Source organism: Musca autumnalis, unplaced genomic scaffold (genome assembly GCF_047663935.1).
Source record: "Musca autumnalis isolate F117 unplaced genomic scaffold, ASM4766393v1 scaffold_2, whole genome shotgun sequence".
Taxonomy (NCBI): Eukaryota; Metazoa; Arthropoda; class Insecta; order Diptera; family Muscidae; genus Musca; species Musca autumnalis.
The window spans coordinates 4,039,206-4,067,072 of record NW_027411755.1 but is presented as its reverse complement, the minus strand read 5'-3'; the positions used below and the strand labels follow the sequence as shown (position 1 = coordinate 4,067,072).

General features: G+C 34.2%; 1 protein-coding gene across 3 annotated transcripts in view; it reads left to right on the top strand.

Annotated features, from left to right (window-relative positions):
- nrv1 (nervana 1) overlaps positions 1 to 16,690 on the top strand; it is a 47,489-nt gene extending 30,799 nt beyond the window's left edge. For all 3 annotated transcript variants that reach the window (XM_073966669.1, XM_073966670.1, XM_073966671.1), the window contains exons 3-5: positions 12,168 to 12,425; positions 12,488 to 12,753; positions 15,922 to 16,690. In XM_073966669.1, the coding sequence (XP_073822770.1) occupies positions 12,168 to 12,425; positions 12,488 to 12,753; positions 15,922 to 16,200 (803 nt within the window). In that variant the 3' untranslated portion in view covers positions 16,201 to 16,690. The remainder of the gene's footprint in view (positions 1 to 12,167; positions 12,426 to 12,487; positions 12,754 to 15,921) is intronic.
- The last annotated feature ends 11,177 nt before the right edge of the window (positions 16,691 to 27,867 follow it).

Genomic DNA, 27,867 nt, shown 5'->3' with positions numbered 1-27,867 from the left:
GGAATCTTCCATATAGTCAAAATAAATTAATATTATCTTGGTTATAATCATTGATCTACATTTAAACTTCTCTAAAAGACAGCTGACAGCTGTTTTCGTCCATTGGACAATAAATGTGGTCTGAAGAGCGAATTCTTTAAAATTTGTATGGGACCAAAGGCGAATTTTTACAAAATCACTCTACAGACCACATTTATTGTCCAATCGATGAAAACAGTGTACCAGTTCTTTGTAGTGGCTAAACAAGTAATCTTACAAAAAATTTGTAAAATCGGGTCAGATTTTAATATTAGCTATATAAAGGGCCCATGGAAACTTTGAGGCCCCCAGTGGCACGTGTTAACATATTCCGATTGAGCTCAAACTTTGGCAATCTTAATTTTTAACAAAACTAAACATTTTAGGAGGGTGCCCCATAAAAAATCCGACATCGATTTTTTCCCCTTTGAGTTAAAACCAGTCTAATGTGTCACTCTTTGAGCGATATGTTCTCTATTTATATGTTGTCTATTTAATTTCAAGAAATTTTTGCAAAGAAGAGCCTTAAAAATTGTATCACCAGTTATGCCGTGTCTTTCAATTTTTGGATTTCCATTTTTAGCCACTGTCTCCATTAATATCTGTCTGGCTGTCTTGTTGTTTAGTATTCAGTTGAGTTCAATATTTTTTTGATATTCTATAGCTGCGTTGCCTTCAGCTACACACATAAATGCTGCATTAACAAACCTGGAGTAGAGCACACGACTTAAGCAATATAGACTACTGCCTTCAAAACAGACAGACAAACAACTGCTGCCGGTTGACTAGCTGACTGCTTTATATGAAAAAAAAACATTACTAACCTGGTGTGGTTATATCCAGATATGACTAAACCAATGCAGTTTAATACTTGTTTTAAATACAGAAAGATGATAATTGTATTTTCATTTCGTCAAAACGGAATAATGGCAGAGAGGAAGTGGAAGCTTTAACGCCAGACAAAAAACAAACCAACAAACATCTAAACGAAATGGTCAAGATCAAACACCTGTAGTCATTAAGAAGGACCATTTAGCTTTATTCATATTTAAATATCAGCTTTTTCGCATTGTAATGCGAAAAAATATCAAATTAATCAAATTAACAATTAGATTGGGCGGGCGGACGGACACCCACATACTTATTTTTTATTTTACATATTTGTGTTAACTTATTTATACATTACCATGGAACTGTTAATCTTGGTTAGCACCAATGCTAATTAAATAATTTAGATAAATGAAATGAAACAAATAAGAAAAAAAAAACATATACAAAATCCCAGAATCATTGATTTTTTCATAAAATTTTTGTTGTAATTCTCTTTGTTTTTTGGTTTGTTAGTCAAAGATGTTGTTGTTTGTGTTTGAGGTTGTTTCAATCTTTATGTTGTTATTTTTAAAATTAAATATACAGCTACCAAGAAAAATAAAAATATTCATAAATAAAATAGCTATATTTATATTAATGTGGGTAAAATAACAAAAAAAAAAGAAATTGTGGCAATAAATGTCTCAAAAAGAATTGTCAATTTATAATTATAGATATGTATATTTTTGGTAGACTTTGCTGTTTTACACCCCAGACTGTCTCGCCAGAATTAAATCGCTGATATCTGAAACAAATTAATTACTAATTATTTTATTGATAAAAGAATTAATGTTTCATTAAATGCGTCAGAGTTGCCGAAGCAAATAAAAATAGCTTCATTTATATCATTTAATTGTTGTGGTGATTCACAAGAAATATTTCATTGCTAAATGGAATGTTTACTAATATATATTTCCGTGATATGACATCAAAATACCGATATGTCGATCAACAATACATGAAATTAATATAGCAGAAATAAAAAAAAGGATTTTTTTTGTTATCTATTAGTCCTTCTAGGCCGAATTTTGCAAAGCCCCTGCAACAACAATAACAACAACCCCGCAAACAACAGTGACCCACTTCCAAAAATGTTAGATCCTAGCTACATGCGTTTTGCCTGGGCATTATTATATATACAGATAGATTGTGAAATCGACATAGTTGATATATACCACCGAAGTACCCGTATATAAACTGCTTTTATAAAATAACCATTTTATTATAATAATTCAAAAAAAAAAAAATGAATCATTCCTTCACAGAAAAACATTTTAGCCATTTCATAAAAAAATTCAAAGATTCAATAAAAAATTTATCGATTTTTCGGCGATAAAAAAATTGTCATATTGACAAAATTCGATAAAATTATTTGATCACAAAGTAAAAATACAACTGATAAAATATTTCACATATTGACAAAAATATTTATCAAAATATTCCAAATATTCCATTTTAAGTTCAATATAAAAAATCGATAAATATTTTAGTCAATATGTGAAATACTTTATCAGTTGTATTTTTACTTTGTGATCAAATAATTTTATCGAATTTTGTCAATATGATAATTTTCTTTATCGCCGGTTTTTTTTCTGTGTTTATTAGCCTACTGTTAGATTATGTTTAGATTACATATGTTAACGAAGAAAATTAGAGTGATCTGCATTTGAATAATTTTGTGTGACACCTCTTATGTGAAAATAAAATTAAAAAAATCAATTTACTTCAGTACGACATCTTTCGCTTGAGCTTTAAATTAGTCAAAATGTGCGATAAGAGGCGGATGTTTTGCATTCTTGAAAGATACGAACATTGCAAAAAAATGCTAGATATTGTAATATAACTTACAATGCCAATTATTATTTACACATAAACTAATTAAATATAGACAACGGAAGATGTTGTTGTCTTACTCCGCAAGATGCCATATCAGCATATTTTGCGGGTGGTACATACTCAAAGTGTTGGAAATTCGGGAGTCTATGAACTTGAAAAGTTTTAGAAAGCTCATCAGATGATATTTTAACACACAAATTTAGTATATAGACAGTTACGGGAAGAGCAGAGACAAAGACAATTCAAAAAATCAAACCAGTAAGGAAAGGATCACAGTCGGGCGGGCCGACTATATAATACCCTACACCACTGTGAATATGTTAAATATATATGGGAGCTAAATCCAAATCAGAACAGATTTCGATATAGTTTTTCACATTTATTTGTAGACCACATTCCGTCACATAGTCCAAATTTCATCAAAATTTGTGTATCAAATACCTCAAATCGGTCGAAAATATATATGGGAGCAATATCCAAATCTGAACCGATTTCGATATAATTTGGCACACTTATTTCTAGGCCAAATCCCGAAAACATTCAAAATTTGATTGAAATCGGACATATATAGCGCGTTTCGTGCATCAAATCCATAAAATCGGCCGAGAATATATATGGGAGCTATATCCAAATTTGAATCGATTTCTATATAATTTGGCACACTTATTTCTAGACTAAATACCGTCGCACGTTCCAAATTTAATTGAAATCGGACATATATAGCGTGTTTCGTGCACCAAATGCCTTGAATCGGGCGAACATATATATGGGGGCTACACCCAAATCTGAACCGATTTCTATATAATTTGGCACACTAATTTCTAGTCTAAATTCCGTCGCACATTCCAAATTTCATTGAAATCGGACATATATAGCGTGTTTCGTTCACTAATTGCATTAAATCGGGCGAAGATATATATGGGGCTATATCCAAATCTAAACCGATTTTTACCAAAATAAATAGCGTTCGTCCTTGGGCCAAAAAAAACCGTCTTCCCCAATTTTAAATATATTGTAAATATATTTTATACTACTATTTTAAGCAACTGTAAACTAATACCAAAATTTATCAAGCCATACTAGACGAGATCTCGCTTCTCAAAAGTAGTAACTAAGCAAAACTAAATTCAATAAAGTTCGTTCATTCCTGAAGAGTAACTTGAACACTACATACCAACTTCAATACATGAGACCGGTAATAGTGCATCATCCGCAATACAGAGAGTGAATCAAGAACCAATCTCCGAAAACCTTTTTGTTTTAGATGTCAGTAATGTGTGAAGTTAGAATATACACATTTTTCATAAATGTATATTGTGAAAATGTGCGAAAAACATGTTTAATATTACTCCGTCCGGACTCCATCATAAGGAAAGACAAGTTTTGTCTCATCCCTTTCTCTGATGTTCATGAGAATATTTGTTCATTCATTGTATGGCTTTCATGACAAGCGCTTAGCGTAGCCTTTAAAAGTTATGACTTTGGCTTTGAACGCTAACACACCGTGACAACACTTTTTTTCAGGTACTTTTCACTTGCCTCATTGATCAATAAGCTCGACTCGAACGAGAAAATAATTAAAATATAAATATTTTTATTTTTCTTCACCCACTCTATTACATTCATATTAGATATTCCTGCACCTGCTTTGTCTCTATTCGTTTGTATGTGTAAATTGTCTGTCTGCGTATGTCTGTGTGTATATCATTTAAAAGAATATAGAACAAATGGTTTGTGTTCTTTCGACATCTTTCACTCTATGACGTCATACGTTTATACTATTTGTGTGCCCCCTATGTCTGTCTGTCTGGTTAGCTGGCAATGGGATCGTAACCATGTCGATCAACAATACAACAATTTTATTTTTCAATTTAAAATTTGAAATGTGCAGATAGATTAGAAACAAAAAAAAAAACTGAAAAGGAAAATGTTTTTATATGGCCAATGATTTTCATTTATATTGTGAGTTTGTATGAAAAACAAAAAAAAAACAGAAACAAATTAACTGAAATTGTCTGTAATTAAAATTTTGCTACAATTAACGTCAAAATTGACAATAAACATATTCTAATTTCCAAGAATCTGACATAAGAGCAAAGTGGTCAATAGTTCTAAAAATTGTGAATATCATATGGAAATAATAAAACTTACACACAATACAATCCATGCGAAGGAACTTATATCACTCTTCTTGGTCGAAGGTCTGTGCTTGTAATGTTGAAGACAAAAAAAATTAAAAGCGAGCCTCCTTTTTCAAAAGCAAACGTAAAACTCCACCATTACAATTCAAACTTTAAAAATTGAACAATTTTGCTCATCATCCCCAGCAAAAACAATACTTACATAAATTAAAATGTTCAATCATGCCATCACAAAATGTGCCATTATCATTGTGGCCCCCATCCTCCACCCACATTTCATCCTACAAACAATAAATGCATGGAGTAGATAGATGCCAACCCTCTTCATTTTCATTACAACATACTTAGGACGGGGGGGAGTATATTCCCATTTCATGACCTCATATTATATGTAACAACAAGTTCATATAGAACAAATGCAGGAAATGGGTCAACTACTACAAGGAAATAGGTCAACGAACAATTCAAGCAGGCACGCACACATTGGTGCTTCTCACCCATCCCAGACATCTTCTCAAACATATATGAGGGTGGATTATACAAATAGAAATTAGACACAAAAGTTTATAACTCTAGAACAAATGTTGGGGGGCAAACTTGATGGGGCATTTATTTTGTTTTTCTTTTTTATTTATTTATTTAAGTGCAGAAGCAGAGAGTGTACCCCTATGACCAACAGCACAAATTTTGCAAAGCAATAACATTTTTGCTGAATATTCCCTTAGATATTTGTTTTGTTTCTTTTCTGTAAATAAATTGGCAACATAAAAATCCATCCATCCCAAAAAGATAAACATAAAAATAAACCTAATGATGCTTGAAAACAAAAAGAGAAGGGAAGAGATTAAATTAAGTTTGTTTACCAACAACAAAATTTTGAAAGACCTCTAAATCTTTATTTAAATATAAAAGTTTGTCACATCAAATCTTGTTGCTCTAAGACAAGCAAACTTCTAATGTTTACTTATTTATTCAGTTTTCAAAAGTTTTTTTTTCTATTTCGCCTCATATCATAATTTCGAATATCCAATAAAATATTACGTTTCTATGTAAATGCCTACAATTTCCATATAAATTCCTTGTTGGACATTTATGCTGGCAGAATATCTCTTCAACTGCTTAGTTTTCCTTTGCTTTCATTCATTGTTTACATTCGAATGCCAACAAGTCTCTGTATTTATTTGGCGCCAAAGAGGCCATTAACCAGCAACAACCACTCCTTGCATACGTCATATTTTTTTGGTGCCAAAGCAGTAAACCCATTATCACCAAACCTTCTCCGCAACATGGCCTCAATGTTCGCAGGCAAAATAAAAAACAAACCATATATTTAAGGATACTTGCATGATGAGAATGTCGTCATCTAGCCACATCGCATATAGTTATCACAGCTGGTCATTCATTAGATGCTATGAAATGTTGGCAACACACAGACACACACATTTAATCCTACAGGACATGAGGCATACAATCACATTTATATACATAGCATGCATAAAAAATATCTAAATTTAGCAAAAATATGAATGAAAATATTCTGAATAAAATTTAATAATATTCAAATTATAAAGGCATTTTTAGGGAAGGGACTCTTTCCATCACCTTTCCTATAATTATTCCCAATGGAAATTATTTAGTTTTGTGAATGTAATGAAAATAATATTTTAAACAAAGGACTACAGTTTTTCCCCTTCTAGAATATGGCGTTGCTTTACATGAAATCCCACCTACTGTGGAAATAACTTAAACGTCGATTTGACCCGCAAGTCAAACTATGGGAAAAGTTTGGAATTAAATAACTGGTATTAATTCGGTCCAAAAAACGAACTTACCACCAGAGAGATCATTGTTCATAGTAATTTGTATGGGGCCAAAGGTGCATTTTCACGAAAATTCTCTAAAATCCAAATTTATGGACCAATCGATAAATTTTTTACCAGTTCATTGTTGTGGCTAAACAACGAATCCTACGAATTGTGAAAATCAGATCAGATTTCGGTATATCTATACAGGGCCCATAATATCTAAAATTGGTCTATCGGAGCTATACCAAAATCAGATTGAATTTTCAAATTTTTTGTAGGATTCGTTTTTTATTCGTTTGGACCATAAATGCGGATTTTAGAGAGTTTTCGTGAAAATTCACTTTTGGCCCCATACAAGTGTCAACCACCATAAAATTTCATATATAAAGTTTTTGGATCAAATGGAAAAAATAGGGGTTTTAAAAAACTTTGTCGTTTTTTTGCGCCGACCTAATATACAAATTTCGAATGATTTATGTACGTATAAATGCTCGTTTCCAAACTTAGCCTTCGTTCACTCACAAAACTGGCATTCTAATATGCCTGATGATCGTACTTAAGCACCCATGAAACGTAGCATAATGGTTGAATGTGTGGTGAATTCCTAATTTTTTAATGCAGCTCTTAGGTCATAACAACTCAACTCGAAAGAGAATTAAATCAAATAAACTTTACGGTTATAAAATACCCTCTATTGGGGAAATATGATAAGTGAAGACACCAACCATAGTTTTTTATACCCTCAGCATTTATGCTAACGAGGGTATATACACTTTCATACGGGCAAAATGTGCCTCATCGAAATAATGGTTTTAGACCCCAAGTATGTTTGGACGAAATGTGTTTCAGACAATTTGGAGTCGATTGAGCAATGTCCGCCCGTCTGTCTGTCTGGCTGGCTGGAGCAATATTTTGCCCAAACTTAGTTTAAGTTCGAAGATGGGCCACTCCTTCCGGTACCTCCCACACAAAAGTTCGAAAATGTTCGGAAAATTTGTGCGCACGATAACTCTAGAAAGGAGTAACCGATTTGGTCCATACTTTGCACACCGTGAAATGTGTACCACACTTAGATAAGGTTAGATAAGGTTAGATACGACGGTAGAAGTTTCATTAGCGGCAAGTCCATACTTCCTGAGAAAATAGCATGAAAGTTGGAAAATAAACCCTATGACACCGTGTGAGGTGGTTGGAGCGCAAGATAACTCTAGAAAGGATTTGCCGATTCGGTCCAAAACTTGGCCTTAGTAATATTTTGTCCAAACATAGTTTAAGTTCGAAGATAAGCCATATCGGACCACTCCTTCCGGTACCTCCCCCACAAAAGTTCAAAAATGTTCGCAAAATTTTTTCGTACGGTAACTCTTGAAGGGAGTGGCCGAATTGGTCCATATTTTACACATCCTAATATATCTACCAAATATAGATCAGGTTCAAATATGGAGTATATTTGTCCACTCCATCCGGTACCTCCAACACAAAATTTCGGATAAGTTCACATTAAGACCTGATATCGACTCACTTTGATTTTTGTTGAAGCAACTGGCATTCGCTGCCTCAATTACGATGGTAAAAGTTGTTTTCAGGGGCAAGTCCAAACTTCTTGAGCAAACAGCCCGAAGGGTGTAAAAACCCCTTATGACACCATATGTGGCTATAGATTCACTTCCATAATGGTGAATGTCGATCCATTCCTTTTAGTATCTCCTCCGCAAAACTTTTGATCTTTAATCAATATTTTCGTCGGTTCATACGCCCAAGATTTTTAAAACCCTCTAAGTACATACGTTTTTTGGGAAAAAAAATTGTTTCAATATACACAGGCTGAGGGTATATCTCTGTCGGCCAAGCCGACTGATAGTTTTTTACTTGTTGAGACTTGAGATGGCACTGTTCCATGACTGTGCATTGGTTTCCAAATGCTATTGTGATCATTTTAGAAGAGAACAAAGTTTCATAATTGGTAATTATGGTGCCACCGCGGCTCCTGAACAATAATAATGTTCACTCACTGAATGTATATAGGAGTCACCATGCTACATCTTGTTCTCGTGAATTTCACCCTCAATGTGTCACTTTCATTTTACCATTCCAAATACATCCGACGTTTTCGGTAAAGGCTTCGCACAATCCAGATTCGCACAACCCAATGTATTTAAAGGTTACAAAGCACCCTCTATCGGGGAAATCAGATAAGTGAAGACACTAACCATCGTATTTGAGAATGTAGATGGCACTCTTCTATTTTAATAAATTTTATGAGAGCGCAAAGTTTTAAAATCAGTCTTTGTAGTGCCACCACGGCTTTTGAACTCGACACTTCTTTCCATGATTATTAATATTCATTTATATGAGATACACCTCACCAATTAGCTCACAACTTTTATTTGATATAAAAGATAGCTGCCCAGGTGATATTCCCGTGAACTCGAGATTGAACAATAAAATTAACTAACAGCGAAATTAGTCATATAATCTGGTGGCTGTGTGGGTTCAAATCTTGGGCTTTCCTTTTCACCTGCAAAAAATGTCCGGTCATTAAGCTGGACTCCAACGAGAAGTTAATTAAAATATACAAATTTCATTAAAATTACCATTTCGGAACCGGGCTAAATGGCCCCACATCTGTTAATTTAGCTACAAATAGATTCAAATAGCATTCGTTGATAAGAGGTAGGTAGGCCCCCACAATATTATCTGGGATGTTCGTACAAATATTTTTTCCATAAATGACTTATCAAGGGTATTTTTACAATTTTCGAATTTGTAGGATGGATTTCCAAAATTTATTTTTATTTTGTGTAATAAATAGCAACGCTCATGTAACATTTTAAAATCTTAGCTTTGGTGACTTCGCCTTGTCCTTCCTTGTCGGCCCATTTGCCAGTCAATCACCTATCATATAACTTATGCATATACATAAATATAAACAGATTTAATAAATATTGAAACAATATTTCTTCTATAAGATTGTCCAAATAAAAAACATGTGAGGCTTCTTAATATCCCTTTTAAAATTTCAAAGCAATTTAGAACACGCTTCCACCCTCATCTTTTTTTTTTTTTTTGTATTTTAAACATTACATGTGGCATTTGATTTAATGACAATTCAACAACCACCTATACCAATTCAAAGTCTAGAATCTCGCTTACTTACTACGGTTGATGCTGTGTTTGGCATTTCTATTACTACATCATCATTATCATCACCAGCATCCGTAAACTATCACTTGTCACTTAAAACACATGACTATTGTTTTTTATACCCTCCACCATAGGATGGGGGTATATTAAGTTTGTCACTACGTTTGTAACTACTCGAAATAACCATTGTAGACCCCACAAAGTATATATATTCTTGATCAGCGTGCAATTCTACATCGATATAGCCATGTCCGTCCGTCTGTCCGTCTGTCTGTCTGTCCGTCTGTCCGTCTGTGGAAATCACTCTAGCGTCCGAACGGATTGACGTAGGTTGATGCAATTTTGGGAAAATATGTTATATTTACGTAGGACTTTTGGTATTGAAAGCGGGCTATGTAGGTCCACGCTTTCGTATAGCCCCCATACAAAATGACGCGTGACGCGTCGTCGTTTTAAGGAATTTTTAAGATATTTGGCCCATTTTACCACCGAATTGGTTGTAATTTGGTACTTTGTGTCTACAGAGGCCAGAAAATATTCCTACCAAAGTTGGGTTATATAGGTCCACGTTTTGGTATAGCCCCCACATAAGGCCCCTTATAAAGTACGCGTCATTTTAATATATTTTGAATGTATTAGACCCATTTGACCACAGAATTGTTGGTAATTTGGTACTTTGTGTCTCCAGAGGCCAACAAATATTCCTACCAAAGTTGGGTTATATAGGTCCACGTTTTGGTATAGCCCCCATATAAGGACCCATATAAAGTACGCGTCACTTTAATATATTTTGAATGTATTAGACCCATTTGACCACAGAATTGTTTGTAATTTGGTATTTTGTGTCTTCAGAGGCCAGAAAACATTCCTACCAAAGTTGGGTTATATAGGTTCACGTTTTGGTATAGCCCCCACATAAGGCCCCTTATAAAGTACGCGTCATTTTAATATATTTTGAATGTATTAGACCCAGTTGACCAAAGAATCGGTTGTAACTTTGTATTTGTGTTTCCAGAGGCTAAGAAACAGTTCTACCATAAAATGTTTATATAGGCCCACGTGTTGATATAGCCCCCATAATACGATATCTCCCGATTTTCGATATTTTGAACGTTTTAGCCTCATTATCACACCGAGATGGCTGAAATTTGGTATTTAGTCTTCTTTAGGCGTATAAAACTTTCCGCCAGAAATTTGTAGGTATAGGTCCACGCCATCATATAGCCCCCATAGAACGGTACCTTCCGAATTTCGGTATTTTGAAGGTTGTGGCCACATTAATCCACCGAAATGGCTGAAATTTGTGGTGGAGGGTATAAAAAGTTCGGCCCGACCGAACTTAACGCTTTTCTTACTTGTTCTAGTTTTTTTGTGAACAACGACAAAAAAGGAAAAGTGTGCCCAGTTGTAATAGAAGAAAGCTTTAAAAAAGCAACAACAATAACAAAAAATCAAGCAGACGATACGTAACAACTACGTAAATATAAAATAGAAATTTATGTATGTCTGCGAAACTAATTTATACAATATATATTTTTTTATTTATTTTTTGTTGTAACACATACATTTGCAATTACAATGTGAAAAAAAAACCTTGGCATTGGAATTTTTTGTGTGCACAGCAACCGCAACAAAAATATAACACATTACAAATCAACCTAACAGTTTCCACAACTAACTGTTCAGACTGGATTTATTTAAACAAAATTGTTCAATTCAAAAGCCATAAAAACCCTACCTACTACATGCCCAGTCTAACCACAAACAACAAGAAAACATTGACCACTTACATATCTCATACATAAATAAATCAAATGTGTCACATAGCTGATTATAATTCACATTTATAATAAATCTTTTGCATCATTATGGAGAGAGAACAAATAATGTGCTGCTTATATAAATGTAAAACATGTGAATGTAAACGGGTCTACGGAGAACAAGTTAATTTTGTCAATGTTTAAAGAGAAATGTCACCGAAATGTTGTCATTTCCTTATTTGCCGTTACAATTCTCAGTGATCATGGCACATGTGCTAATTTTTTTGATGTTTTTATTACAAAATAATCAAAAGTTTTTTCGCCGTGCACTGTTGTCAAGCTATTTGAAAATTGTAGTTAAAATGCAAAACAAACTAAATAAAGGAAATTGAGGATTATAAAATAAGATGGAAGAGGACAAATATACTGATAATTAGGAAACTGATAGGTATACAGACTTCGCAAGAGATCCATAATTAAAAATATGATTTTTACAGAATTTTAAAAATAAAAAAATATTTTTTTCTAATTAGAATTATTTTTTATGTCTTAAATAAATTCTAATAATTTATTTTCTTTATTTCTATTTACAGCCCAATTGCTGACATTCTATGCAATTTTCTATGTGGTCTTAGCTGGTCTATTCACAATTTGCATGCAAGGCTTGTTCTCTTCATTGGATGAAAATCAACCCACATGGAAATTGGAGAAATCATTGATTGGTACAAATCCGGGTTTGGGCTTCCGTCCCATTAGTGATGACACACAACGCGGCTCCGTCATCCAATTCGATACAAAAATTGCCAAGGAGAAAGAATATTGGATTGATTTATTAAATAAATTTATGCAAAGTGAGTTAGTTCAAATAGTTGTTGTGAATTTCAAAAAATAATACCCTAAACTTTTATTCTAGGCTACAATGAAAGCCAACACACTGGCAAAGTATGTTCCTTCAATCAAACTCACAATCCCCAAGATGTCTGCTCCGTTGATATTGAACAATTTGGCAGCTGCTCACCCAGCAATTCCTATGGCTATAACAACTCCCGCCCCTGTGTATTCTTGAAATTGAACAAAATCTACGATTGGGTCCCAGAATACTATGACAATCCCGCTGAATTGCCAGAAGATATGCCAGCCCAATTGAAAGAACACATTAAATCTGTTCCAGAACATGAGGTAAATATTGGAAACGAGTACATACAGTTGTTTTGTTAGGCCGTGATTTTCATAACCTCCACCGTAGGGGAATCTAAACCTGTCGAACATACATAGATACACTTTAATGAATAAGATTTTCTTCTGTAGGAGGGCACATGTTGAGATATTCGAAAAAATCCATTCGGTTAAAAACGTACCAAAGATCTTCAAAATACCATAAATCCAACGGGAATGTTATACGATGATGGTTTGAGGACATAACTCCCAAAATTTGTAGGGAGTTATGCCCGCGAAGGGTCGATAGACTCTTTCTGAAAGAAAGGGTGCTTAAATAGGGCCTTTCTGATAGAAAGGGTGCTCCGATAAACCTTTTTTGATAGAAAGGGTGCTTCGACATACTCTTTTTGATAGAAAGGGTGCTTCGATCGACCCTTTCTGATAGAAAGGGTGTTTCGATAGACCTTTTCTGATAAAAGGGTGTTTCGATAGACCCTTTCTGATAGAAATGGTGCTCCGATAGACCCTTTCTGATAGAAAGCGTGTTTCGAAAGACCCTTTCTGATAGAAATGGTGCTTCGGTAGACCCTTTCTGATAGAAAGGGTGCTTCGATAGACCCTTACCAATAGAAAGGGTGTTTCGTTAGACCCTTACTGATAGAAAGGGTGCTTCGGTAGACCCTTTCTCATAGAAAGGGTGCTTCGGTAGACCCTTTCTGATAGAAAGGGTGCTTCGATAGACCCTTTCTGATAGAAAGGGAGCTTCGATAGACCCTTTCTGATAGAAAGGGTGCTTCGATAGACCCTTACTGATAGAAAGAGTGTTTAGTTAGACCCTTACTGCTTCGATAGACCCTTACCGATAGAAAAGGTGTTTCGATAGACCCTTTCTGATAAAAAGGGTGCTTCGATAGACCCTTTTTAATAGAAAGTGTGCTTCGATAGACCCTTTCTGATAAAAAAAGGTTGCTTCATTAGACCCTTTCTGATAGAAAAGGTGCTTCGATAGATCCTTTCTGATAGAAAGGGTACTTGGGTAGACCCTTTCTGATAGAAGGGTTGCTTCGATAGACCCCTTCTGATAGAAAGGGTGCTTCGATAGACCTTTTCTGATAAAAGGGTGTTTCGATAGACCCTTTCTGATAGAAATGGTGCTCCGATAGACCCTTTCTGATAGAAAGCGTGTTTCGAAAGACCCTTTCTGATAGAAATGGTGCTTCGGTAGACCCTTTCTGATAGAAAGGGTGCTTCGATAGACCCTTACCAATAGAAAGCGTGTTTCGAAAGACCCTTTCTGATAGAAATGGTGCTTCGGTAGACCCTTTCTGATAGAAAGGGTGCTTCGATAGACCCTTACCAATAGAAAGGGTGTTTCGTTAGACCCTTACTGATAGAAAGGGTGCTTCGGTAGACCCTTTCTCATAGAAAGGGTGCTTCGGTAGACCCTTTCTGATAGAAAGGGTGCTTCGATAGACCCTTTCTGATAGAAAGGGTGCTTCGATAGACCCTTTCTGATAGAAAGGGTACTTCGATAGACACTTTCTGATAAAAAGGGTGCTTCGATAGACCCTTTCTAATAGAAAGTGTGCTTCGATAGACCCTTTCTGATAAAAAAAGGTTGCTTCATTAGAGCCTTTCTGATAGAAAAGGTGCTTCGATAGATCCTTTCTGATAGAAAGGGTACTTGGGTAGACCCTTTCTGATAGAAGGGTTGCTTCGATAGACCCCTTCTGATAGAAAGGGTGCTTCGATAGACCCTTTCTGATAGAAAGGGTACTTCGATAGACCCTTTCTGATAAAAAAGGTTGCTTCGATAGACCCTTTCTGATAGAAAAGGTGCTTCGATAGACCCTTTCTGATAGAAAGTGTACTTGGATAGACCCTTTCTGATAGAAGGGTTGCTTCGATAGACCCTTTCTGATAGAAAGGGTGCTTCGATAGACCCTTTCTGATAGAAAAGGTGCTTCGAAAGACCCTTTCTGATAGAAAGGGTGCTTCGGTAGACCCTTTCTGATAGAAAGGGTGCTTCGATAGACCCTTTCTGATAGAAAGGGTACTTCGATAGACACTTTCTGATAAAAAAGGGTACTTCGATAGACACTTTCTGATAAAAAAGGTTACTTCGATAGACCCTTTCTGATAGAAAAGGTGCTTCGATAGACCCTTTCTGATAGAAAGGGTACTTGGATAAACCCTTTCTGATAGAAAGCGTGCTTCGATAGACCCTTTCTGATAGAAAGGGTGATTCGATAGACGCTTTCTGATAGAAAGCGTGCTTCAATAGACCCTTTCTGATAAAAAGCGTGCATTGATAGACCCTTTCTTATAGAAAGGGTGCTTTGATAGACCCATTCTGATGGAAAGGTTGTTTCGATTGGGTTTTGGATTAAAGCTCAGGTGTTGTGGAGAAGGTACATGGAGGAATGGACCACATTGTCCATTTTGGAAGTGGGTCTTATTTTGAGAATTATTCCTTTCAATAGAAATCGCTCATATTTTGGACCATTATATCAGGATATACAATGTTTGGTCCAATGCAGTATCCGGTTCAAGAGTTGTTACGATCGCCAACCGCTTTACACGGTCGTAATAGTGGCCGTGTAAAATATCTTAAACTGCACTTTTCCAAAATTTTGTGTGGAATGTACCCAAAGAACCGATATAGTCCATATTCGATCCTGATTTATGTCTGGTAGAAAGATTACTTATTGCAAAGTACGGTGAATCCGAAATTCCTATGAAACCCAATCCTAACCTCAAAACAAAACCCGTTAGAGAAAAGGCTAAATTTAGTATTTTTTTCCAAAATAGTCTGGCTTAATCCCATTGTTGTTGTTATAATATTTTAAAACAACTAATTTATTAGTGGTGAAAGTTTGGCATTGTTCGCCAAGGGGTTAGGCAGGGAAGACTAGTTTCGATAATCGCCACAGTATCTCTTCAGTTCCTTTGTTTCTTGTTTGTGGATATTCTCCACCGAAGTTATATGTCAATAAATTCTTCAACAAAAAAACTTTATTAGAGTCACCGAAAAATGAGAGTGGCTAACCAACTAAATTGTATATTAACTATCTTCTGCCACTTCTTCACACCTTAGAAAAGTATTGGAAATACCCTAAATATCATTATTTCCTTTTTACCCAACTTTATTCAAATTATTTATTAACGTTTTTTTTTTAATTTTTGCAGCGTCAACAAGTTTGGGTATCCTGCAATGGCAACAATGCTCAAGATCAAGAACAATTCGGCGCCGTTAAATACTATCCCTCTCAAGGTTTCCCCGCCTACTACTATCCCTATTTGAATCAAAAGAACTATTTGAGTCCTTTGATTGCCGTACAATTCGAACAATTGCCCGTCAATAAAATGATCAACATTGAATGTCGTGCCTGGGCCAAGAACATCATCTACAATGGCAGTCTACGCGATCGTCAAGGTTCAGTTACCTTCCAAATCTTCATCGATTAGAGATTGCGTTAATGGTAGCAATTATTGGTGTTTCCAATAAAAAACAAAAACCTTAAGGTGTTAAAAATGCAACAGCAGTAATAGCAATAACAAAAACAAAACACCGATTAGAAACAAAAACAAATTAAAACAATTTTATAAAAAAAACACTACAACAAATTGCCATTAACACCTCTTAGCTCTGACATTTTATTTCTTCAGCGAATTACATCTTAAAAACAACAACAACAAAAACACACACAAACAATTTAGGCGTCGTTGTATTAAAAAATTCAAGATATTTTTTTCTTCTAATTGAACCGTGTCGGTTCCGGTAGTTATACATTACATAATACATACACACATACATATAAACCACAAGTATGCCAATCTATGTAACAAATTAAATTTTAATGAAAATGTAAATTTTAGTAAAAAAGGAAAGAAAAAGTGTTAACCACCGCCACTAGGAATGTTTTGTCAAAGCGCATTACCACAACAAAAAACAAAACAACAACAACTCGAGCCTAATGTTAAAATGTGATTTATTTCTTATGTAAAAAAACCAATCAGTTTTGTCCTATACCCCTCCACCCTTTACCATTTTACTGTTAATATTTCTTATGTTTACTGGTCCCCCCACCCCTCTTAAATCATTTTAAAAATTCATAGTTTATGAAATGTTATTTGTTATTATTTTATTAATAGATCATGTAAAAGTTTTAAGTGTTGAATGCAAGAAAAAACAAAAACAAAAATCCACTTGTATGTACATTTTAAGAAAACTTGAAAATTTTATTAGAAAGAAAGAAACCATTTTCATTTTACACCTGTTTTATCCCCCAAAACCATTCAACCAACCACCCCCCACCAACTCCCTCTCAAGATAATGAATTGTAGAAAAAGATACCCTTGAGAACTGGCCATGGCAGTCACATCTATGGACAAACAATCTATGCAAAACTAAGTGAGGGTTTATCGTTGAACCCCCCATCAAAACAAGACAACGTTTGTATTTGTGACTACTGCGGTCGGTTCCTTTTCAGGGTGGTCTTGAAATACTGTATTTACTTACTTGCAAGTACTTTTTTGTTCATTGTTTGTTATTATTATGATTGTATAGTCTTTATTATGAAAGAAAACAACAACAAATTATTGTAATATTTCATTTCCCTTTTCTCCTCCTTCTACATCTTGTTCTTCTTCTATCTACCTGAAGTTCTTTAAAGAACTTTAATTTAAAAACAAACAAAAAATACATTTGCTATGAAACGACAGTGAACAAAACTAACTTGTTACTGTTGTTTTCTTCTTCTTTTATTTTAAATATTTAAAACAATTTAATAATACTAAATTAATATGTAATAATAATTTTAATAAAATAAAGAATTCAATTCTATAAAAAAAACAACACAATTAATTTGTTTTAATTTAATTACTAAAATTAAAGACGTTCTGTAAATAAAAAAAATAAAAATGGTAAATAAATATATTTTCGGAGAGTCCGTGAGGTTTGTGATCACAGAATACATTTATATATTATTTAATTTAGTCACGATTAAATTAAAATTGTTCATTACTTTGGGTTTTCGTATATTATGAGAGCAACAATGAGGATTATTTATGATTTTTTTTCTATATAGAATGTTTTTTGTACGGCACTCAAAACTGTTCTCCTGAATTTTGTAACCTTGTTTTTTTATCGTGATTTTTTTATGTTTTAAGATAACTATAATTGTGAATTTTTTGAATATGTTTTTTTTAAGGTTTGCAAATTTGTACTGGTTTTTCTTGGGAGAAACTACATTACCAATATTGATAAAAAAGAAATAATTAACAAAAAATGAACTCTGATGTACCTTCTTAATTCTATATAAGACCTCTTACCATTTAGTGGGGATTGGTATCACCAATGAAAAGAAACCACAACCATGATTTTATTAAATAAAACATTTTGATTTTATTGACTGGTCTTTAAAGAAGAAGTGGGGTATTTTGTTTTATTAGTCATTTTAGGTCATAGGTATTTTATTTGTTCATATTCTTTGGTTTTGTTAAATAGTTTTTTGTGTTTTTATTTTCCATTTTGGGTTTTTATTTTGTTAAGATGGGAATTTAAAAAATAAACAGTGCACATATTTTTTTACTTTATTTGAGGGAGGTGTTTATTTAAATCCTTGTATTTTAGGAATACTTAGGAAATTAGTTAATACTTTTCATTGGAAAAGAAACCTTGGGATTTTGGTTAATAATTATATTTGTGGTTTAGTAAAGTGGCTTCACTGGAAGAAACAAATGTTTTCAAGAAAAACAAATTCTCTTAATTCAAAAGCATATTGCAATTCTGAATTAACAATATAGTTTATTTTAATTGGGTTTAACAAAATATATAGAATGCATACATATATTCCTGAAAACAATATTTCTCTTTATTTATAATTTTTATTTTAAGAATTTGTTTTCTTGAAAACATTATTTTTTCGTATTTTGATTTTATAAGTTCTTTAATAATATTTATATGTAGTTGATTTCAATCTCTTTTACAATATCATGTCATAATATCATTGTTATTTTCGAATTGAATTCTCTGTTGAAGAATTTCACTCGTTCACACTTGCATAAGGTTCATTGCGACACAACCAAAAAGCAATCAAAAAAAAAACAAGTAACAAAGTATTTATTGCTTATGAATGAAGCACGTAGATATGTCCATGGAAAATAAGATTGATTTTGAAATTGTCACGTAAAACACAACAAAAATATAGTTACCGAATGTAATAAAAAAGGTATGTTTCAAATTGTTTGTAATTTCCTCTTGGTATAGATTTGTTTTTAAATATAGCTCTCATCAGTACCCACTCACCCTTCAGCTAAGTTAAAAACTAGTATGTCATTGATAAATTTTATAATGGGGTTCGATTTCGTAAGGGCAAGAAACATCGTCCTCAATTAGATTTTTTTTCAGTTTCAATTTTTTTTCTTATTTATATTTCATTAGCTGAACCGGTGCTCGAATAAGGTAAAATATATTTTGATACATTTATTTGTAGGTCAATTTTCGTCACACATTCCAACTTTCATTAAAATCGGGTCTATATGTAGCGTGCTATATCCAAATCTGAACCGATTTCAATTTGGCAAATTTATTTCTAGACCAAATTCCTTTACATATCCAAAATTTGAGAATAAATACTAGGTTTTGCCTAGCTAAATTCAATCACCTTTCTCCTGATTATTTATGCAAATAGCCAGTCCATAATTTTTATAGCCTCCACAATAATAGGGAGGGTATAATTAAAATTGTCATTCCGTTTGTAAGATATCGAATTATTCATCGTGTACCCTATAAAGTGAAATTCTAAGACGATATAATCATGTACGTCTGTCGAAATCAAGATAAGCCAGCAATTTTTAAGATAGAGTTTTGTAATTTGTTATAGAAGTTTTTATTACTCCTAGGATGTTTGGTATTGCAGATGGGCTATATCGGTTCACGTTTTAATATAGCCCCCGTAGAACGGTACCACCGGATTTTCGGTATTTCGAAGCTTTTAGCTTCATTATCACACCGAATTGGTTGAAATTTGGTACTTAGTCTTTGTTGGGGGTATTAAACTTTGCCCCAGAATTTTGTTGGTATAGGGTCACGCCTTAACACAGCCACCATAGAACGGTACATCCCAGTTTTCGGTATTTTGAAGGTTGTGGCCTTAATATTCCACAGAAATGACTGAAATTTGGTATTTAGTCTTTGGTATTTAGTCCCATAGAACTGACCTCCCGATTTTCGGTATTTTAAAGATTGTGGCTTCAATATCCCACGGAAATGGCTGGTGATATAAAACTTTCCCCCCGAAATTTGTCCGTACAGCTCCACACCTTCATATAGCGCCCATAGAACGGTACCGGGTTTTTTAAAGTTAGCCACACTGTTTTACCGATATTGCTGGAATTTGGTATTTAGTCTTCATAAACGAAAGGAAACTAATTGTTCAGTTTTACTTCAATACAACTCGAGATGGAGGGTATAACAAGTTCGGCCGGGCTGAACTTATCGCCGTTTAATCTGAAATCAGGGGTGCCACTGTGGTGCAATGGTATGCACATCCGCCTTGCACGCTGAAGGTAGTGGGTTCGATTCCCAGGCCAGACAACATCAACAATTTCAACGGTGGCAAAATACCCCTCAGTAATGTTGAGTACTTCAGCCATGTAAAAAACTTATATACAAGTGGTGTCTTAAGACACGCCGCACAGTGTTGCCTCGTGGACAAAAATCAAAAATTGTGATGTTTACTTTTACATATGTTCATGATTTTTTCTTACAGTAAACACATCCCGTACAACGAATCTGAAAGAATTTTGTCAATATGTCCATCCATAATGAAGTTATAGCCCTTGAAATATGAAAAATATTTCCCAAGTAATCTAAAGCGGTAATCATATGAAAATTAGACAATTTTTAAAATAACATTTTCTGAAAAGTTTGTTGATAAAATTAAAAGTTTTGGATGGGGATTTGATGGGTGGCCTATAAATATAAAATTTTAGTACAAAAAGTTGACATCAACTGCACGTGGGCAATGTACCGTTATCAAGAAATCAAAATTTAAATTTGATAAAAAAATCAAATTCTTATTATTTAGTAGAGCAGATCTTTTGATTGCCACCTATTTCCACCTCGGCTCTTGTTTTCCGTTAATTGGACATCTCCTCCAAATAAAAATGTGCAAAAACTTTCTGCCCATCCCTGCCCATCCCCTTCTGAGATACATCGGTTCAGATTTTATATAACCCCCATTATATCTTTTCCCGATTTAGCTACAACTTGTTCAATTTTGATCGGATAGCCTTCAAATTTAGTACGTGTTATTTTCTTAGGCCCCTGAATAGCTACACCGATTTTCACAAAAATCGGTTCAGATTTGGATATAGCCACCATATATATCTATCACCGATTTCACCGATGGACCAAAGTTGAAATTTTTCATTCCTATGCCCTTATAAGTACTTGTGCAAAAATTCATCAACCTAGGTCATTCTTTCTATTTTTGTCCACTTTTGTATGGAAGCGGCAACACTGTGCGCCGTTCGTACTCGGCAATAAACAGTAGATCCCATATCATTGAGCTAATATGAATCGGGGTGCACTCATTGATATGAGTGAAGTCTCCCTTGTCCCGTATGGGATGTTTGTGGAACAATTATTATTAATCTGAAATCAGAGGAACTAGAATCGGGCAACTGAAAAGATATACGGACAACTGATAAGGATATAACTTTTCTGCATTTTTTGTAATTATCAAAAATAGCACCACATAAGAAATGTATTATCCCTTTTTCCCTACCTTTAAAAAAGTTCCGCTCCGATTGCATAAAAGTTTTTCATAGCAGTTTTTTTATTGGTATTAAATAAGCTTTTTATTAGTGAAATCGAATATAATCTTCAATATGGGAAAATTCCACATATGTAAAATACATAAATTTCGTCAAATCGCGATATTTTAAGTGCTTATTTTAACATAAATAAAGCTTATGTATACAAATTCAGTCACATTTATTGTCCGATTCGCATAAAAATTGGGGAAGATAGTTTTTTGGCCAAAGGACGAACGTTATTTATTTTGGTAAAAAGTGGTTCATATGTGGATATAGCCCCCATATATATCTTCGCCCGATTTAAGGCATTTGGTGCACAAAACAACCTATATATGTTCAATTTCCATGAAATTTGGAATTTGCGACGGAATTTAGTCTAGAAACAAGTGTGCCAAATTATATAGAAATCGGTTCAGATTTGGATATAGCCCCCATATATATTTTCGCCCGATTTAAGGCATTTGGTGCACGAAACACGCTATATATGTCCGATTTCAATTAAATTTGAAATGTGCGACGGTATTTAGTCTAGAAATAAGTGTGCCAAGTTATATAGAAATCGGTTCAAATTTGTATATATAGCTCTCATATATATTTTAGGCAGATTTGAGGTATTTGATGCACGAAACAGAGAAATGCAATTTGCCACTCATGAGCCACTTGCTAAAAAACAAGCCTACGTATTGATTACCACCCAAAAAACAAGTTATCTTAAAATACATAGTCATAGACACTCGGGTATACTTTGCCATGTCGTTTTACGAACTCGGCAACATTTTATGGCATTTTATGCACAAAAAGTGACATTTGTCACTCAATCGATTGCCTTATGCTCTCTGAGAGATAGAGTGGCACAATTGGCTCAAGCACTTGTATGATCATGAGTTTACGCAAGTAACAAATAACATCCCCCAATGTACAGTATAAACAAAACCACGCACAATATATCAAACAAAACAAAAGCACGTGCAAAAAAACACAAAATACAAAGGCACACAAAACTCAATCCTCATACTTTTCACCTACATTCTTCGTGAGTATGTTGTGCCACTCATCTACGATCAGGAGAGCACTTGTGAGTTTTGCACACAAGTCAAAATTCGTTTTACACTCATTCCACTCTCTAATGTTCAATGTTGTGCGGTAAAAATACTAGAGTGGAGAACACACTCGCTATTAAAATTCTCGAGAACCAAAAACACTTGGGTGTACCTAAGTGGCTTCAATCCAGTTTAAGACCACTTCTCGGATCGTTTTAGGATATGGCAATATTTAGGACCAATTTTTCACTAAAGTTTTTAATAGCTTTAATAACACTGTGCAACACGAAAATTATTAACCACATATAATCCATCAAACTTCATCTGCATGGTAAAAATCGCCAAAGTCAAATTCCTTTTAAAATTTTTTCTCGGGTTTTGGTCTGCAGCTATCAAACCGATCAAATTTGAAGCAAACAACAAACTAAAAAAATTTACCTCTGTAGTGCGATTCTCTAACACATTTTTTTAGTTAACGACAAATGCCGGTAAAATTAAAACGCAAAATTATGAATAAATAGTCCAAATAAAAGTTAACAACACTGTTGCTATCGGTAGAACTTTACGACTACTCTCTTTTGTTCGCTAACTTACCGAAAAATATGGTTAATTACCGAATTTATAAACATTTTAATTTTAACAATTTTTGTCGGTAACTCAAAAAATGTTTTCGAGAATCGCACTACTGATCCCAATAAACATATTTCTAGAACATACGATCTCTGTATAGACGGTTACAAAGCAAATGGGATTTTTATCCTGTTTTCTCTAGTTAGTATCCACAGATACTAAACCGTTCAATATTCAAGAAAACAACCAACTGCAATAATGTAACCAAGACATCAGTGAACAACTTTCTGGAACATGCGAAATGTCTATGAACGGTTCCTAAAGGTGAAAATAGCAAAAAACTTTTGAAAATATTCAATTTTTACACTTTTTCTCCAATTTTGGTCCAAAGGTACCCAACGGCCCATAAATTAAGGATACCGTCAACTACAAAAATGTACCTAAGATTTCAATAAACAACTTTCTAGAACATATGAAGATTCTAGGAACGATTCTCCAAGCTAAAAATTCGAATATTTTAGATCATTTTTTGCTGTTCAAGTCCGTAAATACCAAACCTTTCAAATTTACTTGAGTTTTTAACAGTTTGTTATTCCCAAACCTGAGCAGGGGGAATGTCAAAAATAATTTAATTGTTCTTGAATTTCAGCCCCGAGAATCATTCCTATAATCCTCATATGTTTTAGAAAGTTGTTTACTGAAATCTTAGGTACACTTTTGTAGTTGACGGTATCCCTAATTTTTGGGCGGTTGGGTTTCTTTGGACCAGAATCGGATTGAAATTGGAAATTTTCAAATGTTTTTTCCTATTTTCACCTTTAAGAACCGTTCATAGACATTTCGCATGTTCCAGAAAGTTGTTCATTGATGTCTTTGCTACATTATTGCAGTTGGTTGTTTTCTTGAATATTGAACGGTTTAGTATCTGTGGTTCAGAACCAGAGAAAACAGGATAAAAATCCCATTTGCTTTGTTATTATGACCTTCAAGAACCGTCTATACAGAGATCGTATGTTGTAGAAAGATGTTTATTGGGATCTGAGGCACATTTTTGTAGTTGGTTGTTTGCTTCAAAATTGTCCGGTTTGATAGCTGCAGACCAAAAGCCGAGAAAAATTTTTAAAAGAAACTTGTCTTTGGCGATTTTGACCTTGCAGATGAAGTTTGATGGATTATATGTGTTCACAATTGTTTGTTCCTTAAGGCAAGATCTACAACTTTGCCTCTGAGATAAATTCAAAACTCCCAACGGTTTGGAAGATATAGTCTTAAAAAATGACCCCTTTTTACATCAAAGCCTCAAACCTTTGGAGGTCTATAACCGCGAAAGTTGATGAGATAGGGAAAAACGGCGGGACACGTGTCTTCTATTTTTTGGTCTTCTATCACGCTGCGGTGTCAGAATATGGTTAATAAACCATGACTCAAAAATGACACACAGTGTAATAATTTAATATATTGTTACGCTATAAAAAGGGATTTGTTGGTGTTGATCTGGATCTGTCAGTGTATTATGATAGGATAGATCATCCGGCTGCTCACGGCTAAAGGTTCATGGTCCTCAACCGTCAAATTTTAGCCCTCTGGGTGAAGACGAGTCTCAAATCTGGATAAAAACATACAAAAATTGTCGAACACAAAAAATGCTTCAATAAGGGAATGTAAATTAAAATTTTGAAAAAAAAATGAGTGCCGCCATTGAGTGTCGAATCGTAATATTAACAAGTTAGAGAAGCGTTAAGTTCGTCGGGCAGAACTTTTTATACCCTCCACCAAGAACTGTATTGGAGTGAATAGGAACAATTAGTTTTATTTCGTTTATGAAAGTACTAAACTCTTCCTTTTATTGCAGGAGTAGTACATACATATATCTCAACTGATAATACTCCCTTCAAAACAGTTAATATGGGGAGACTTTTTTGTTTTTTTTTTCAAAACATGGACCAATATTTACAAATTTCCGAATTGAGCGAAATACATAAAATTGGGCAAAACCGACTAGACCTAAACCTGGATATTCCGGATTTGGATAGTTAACAACATCGGTAGCGCCGTTCTATGGAGGCTGTATAAAACGTTAACCTGTACCAATAAATTTCTGGAGGAAAGTTTCGTAACTCCAGCCAAGACTAAATACCAAATTTCAGTTATTCCCATTGAATATTGTGGCTAAAACATTCAAGATACCGAAAATTGGGAGGGATCTTTCTACGGAGGATATATAAAAACATGGAACAATACCGGAAATTTTCGGGTGGGAAGTTTTATACCACCAACGGTGATTAAATATTAAATTTCACCCGTTTCGATGGGATATTGATGACACAACCTTAAAATACCGCAAATCGGAAAGTACACTTTTATGGGGTTATTTGAAGAAAAGGGCTTATACTGATAATTCTCTTCTGCAATATTTTATACACCCATGACATATTAAATACTAAATTTCAATCATATTGGTGGTATATTGAGGCCACAACTTTCAAAATACCGTAAATCAGAAGGTACGATCCTATGGGGGTATTTGAGGACGTCGACCTATACCGGCACATTTCGGCTGGAATGTTTCATACCTCTATCAAAAACTTAATATCAGCTATTTTTGTGGAGACGAGCTATATGTAGAAAATCGGGAGGTACCGTTCTATGGGGGCTATATGAACCATGAACCTATACCGACAAATTTCAGGTGGAAAGTTTTATACCCTCAACGAAGACTAAGTACCATCTTGCAGCCATTTCCGTGTTATAATGGGGCTAAAACCTTCAATATACCGAAAATTGGGATATACCGTTCTATGGGTACCCCCCCACCCCCCTCAAACATGCACGTATACCGACAAATTTCTGAGAGATATTTTTGTAGCCCAGAAAAAGACTGAATACCAAATTACAGCTACTTCGGTAAAATAATGAGACTACAAAATTCAAAATACCGATAATCGGGAGGTACCGTTCTTTCTGAGAGAAATTTTTGTAGCCCGGAAAAAGACTAAATACCAAATTTTAGCCACTTCGTTGGAATAATGAGGCTAAAACCTTCAAAGTACCGAAAATCGGGCGGTGCCGTTCTATGGGAGCTATATTAAGACGTTGACATATTAAGACTAATTTCAGGTGGAAAGTTTTATACCCACAACGAAGATTATGTACCAAATTTTAGCCATTTCGGTGTTATAATGAGGCTAAACCCTTCAAAACGCCGAAAATTGTAATGTACCGTTCCATGGGGTGTTCATTAAAGCGTGGACCGACACAGATAAATTTCTGGGAGAAAGTTTTGCATCCCAAAAGAGGACGCAATATCAAATTCCAAGCCTTTTGGTAGTATAGTATAGCTAAAACCTTCAAAAATACCGAAAATTGGGAGATATCGCCCTATGGGGACTATATGAGGGCGTAGATCTATACCGACAAATTTCATATGGAAGGTTTTATACCCCAAGTGAAGACTAAGCACCAAATTTCAGCCATTTCGGTGGAATATTGAGGCCACAACCTTCAAAATACCGAAAATCGGGAGGTGCCGTCCTATGGGGGCTATATGAAGTCGTGGACCTATACCTACAAATTTCCGGGGGAAAGTTTTATACGAAGACTAATTAACAAATTTCAAAAAAATACCGAAAACGCGAGATATTGTCCTATGGGGTCTATATCAAAACCTCGTCCTATATAAACCTTTTATGGTAGAAATACTTCTTAGCATGTGGAAAAACAAAATAAAAACTTACAACCGATTCTGTGGTCAAATGGGACTAATACATTCAAAATATCTTAAAATGACGCGTACTATATATGGGACCTTATATGGGGGCTATACCAAAACGTAGACCTAAATAAACAAAATTTAGAAGAAATATTTTTTAGCCTCTGGAGACACAAAATACAAAATTCGTAGGTCAAATGGGACAAATATCCTAAAATTTCCTTAAAACGACGACGCGTCGCGTCACTTTGTGTGGGGGCTATACGAAAACGTGGACCTACATAGCCCGCTTTCATTACCAAAATCCTACATACATCTAATAGAGGTACAGTTACAATGTATAAGATGGTCTACGTATTAGTAGACCTAATATATTGACAATTTTAGGAGTTCAGGTCCATCCATTTGAAATTTTTCTGCGATAATTTTGAGAACCTGGGGTAACCTATTTTGTTGTAGCCTATTTTGTTTGTTTTTATGTGGACAATTAACATAACTTTTTACTCAAAATGTATGAAATGTAAAATGTGACGTCGGTATTTAACAAAGAAACTCACACCATATTTGGAAAAAATTACGATATGTTTAAATATTTTCTTTTCGTGGATAACTTTTAAGGTTCCGATAATAACACATTGAATTTTATGATGAAAAGTTCGTCATTGATAAAAATTATAATACAAAGGACGATTATTAGAATTAAACAGATTCATATTTACATCTTTAAAAAAGGCATTAGTGCTATTTTGGAGGCATTGAAAACTTTAAATGTACTTTCACCTTAAGAAAAAATTTTGAAATTTGATAACTATGAATCTATGCATTAAATCCATCCAATATCAATACCTAACATATAATAATACCAAATTACTTGTTTTTTCGTAATGCTTTTCAGTTGATCCCATTCAACTTACTACCAGGAATATTTTTTAATAAATATAAATTTCCAAAAATAATGCATACCATTGGTGATGTTGTAAACTATTTTGT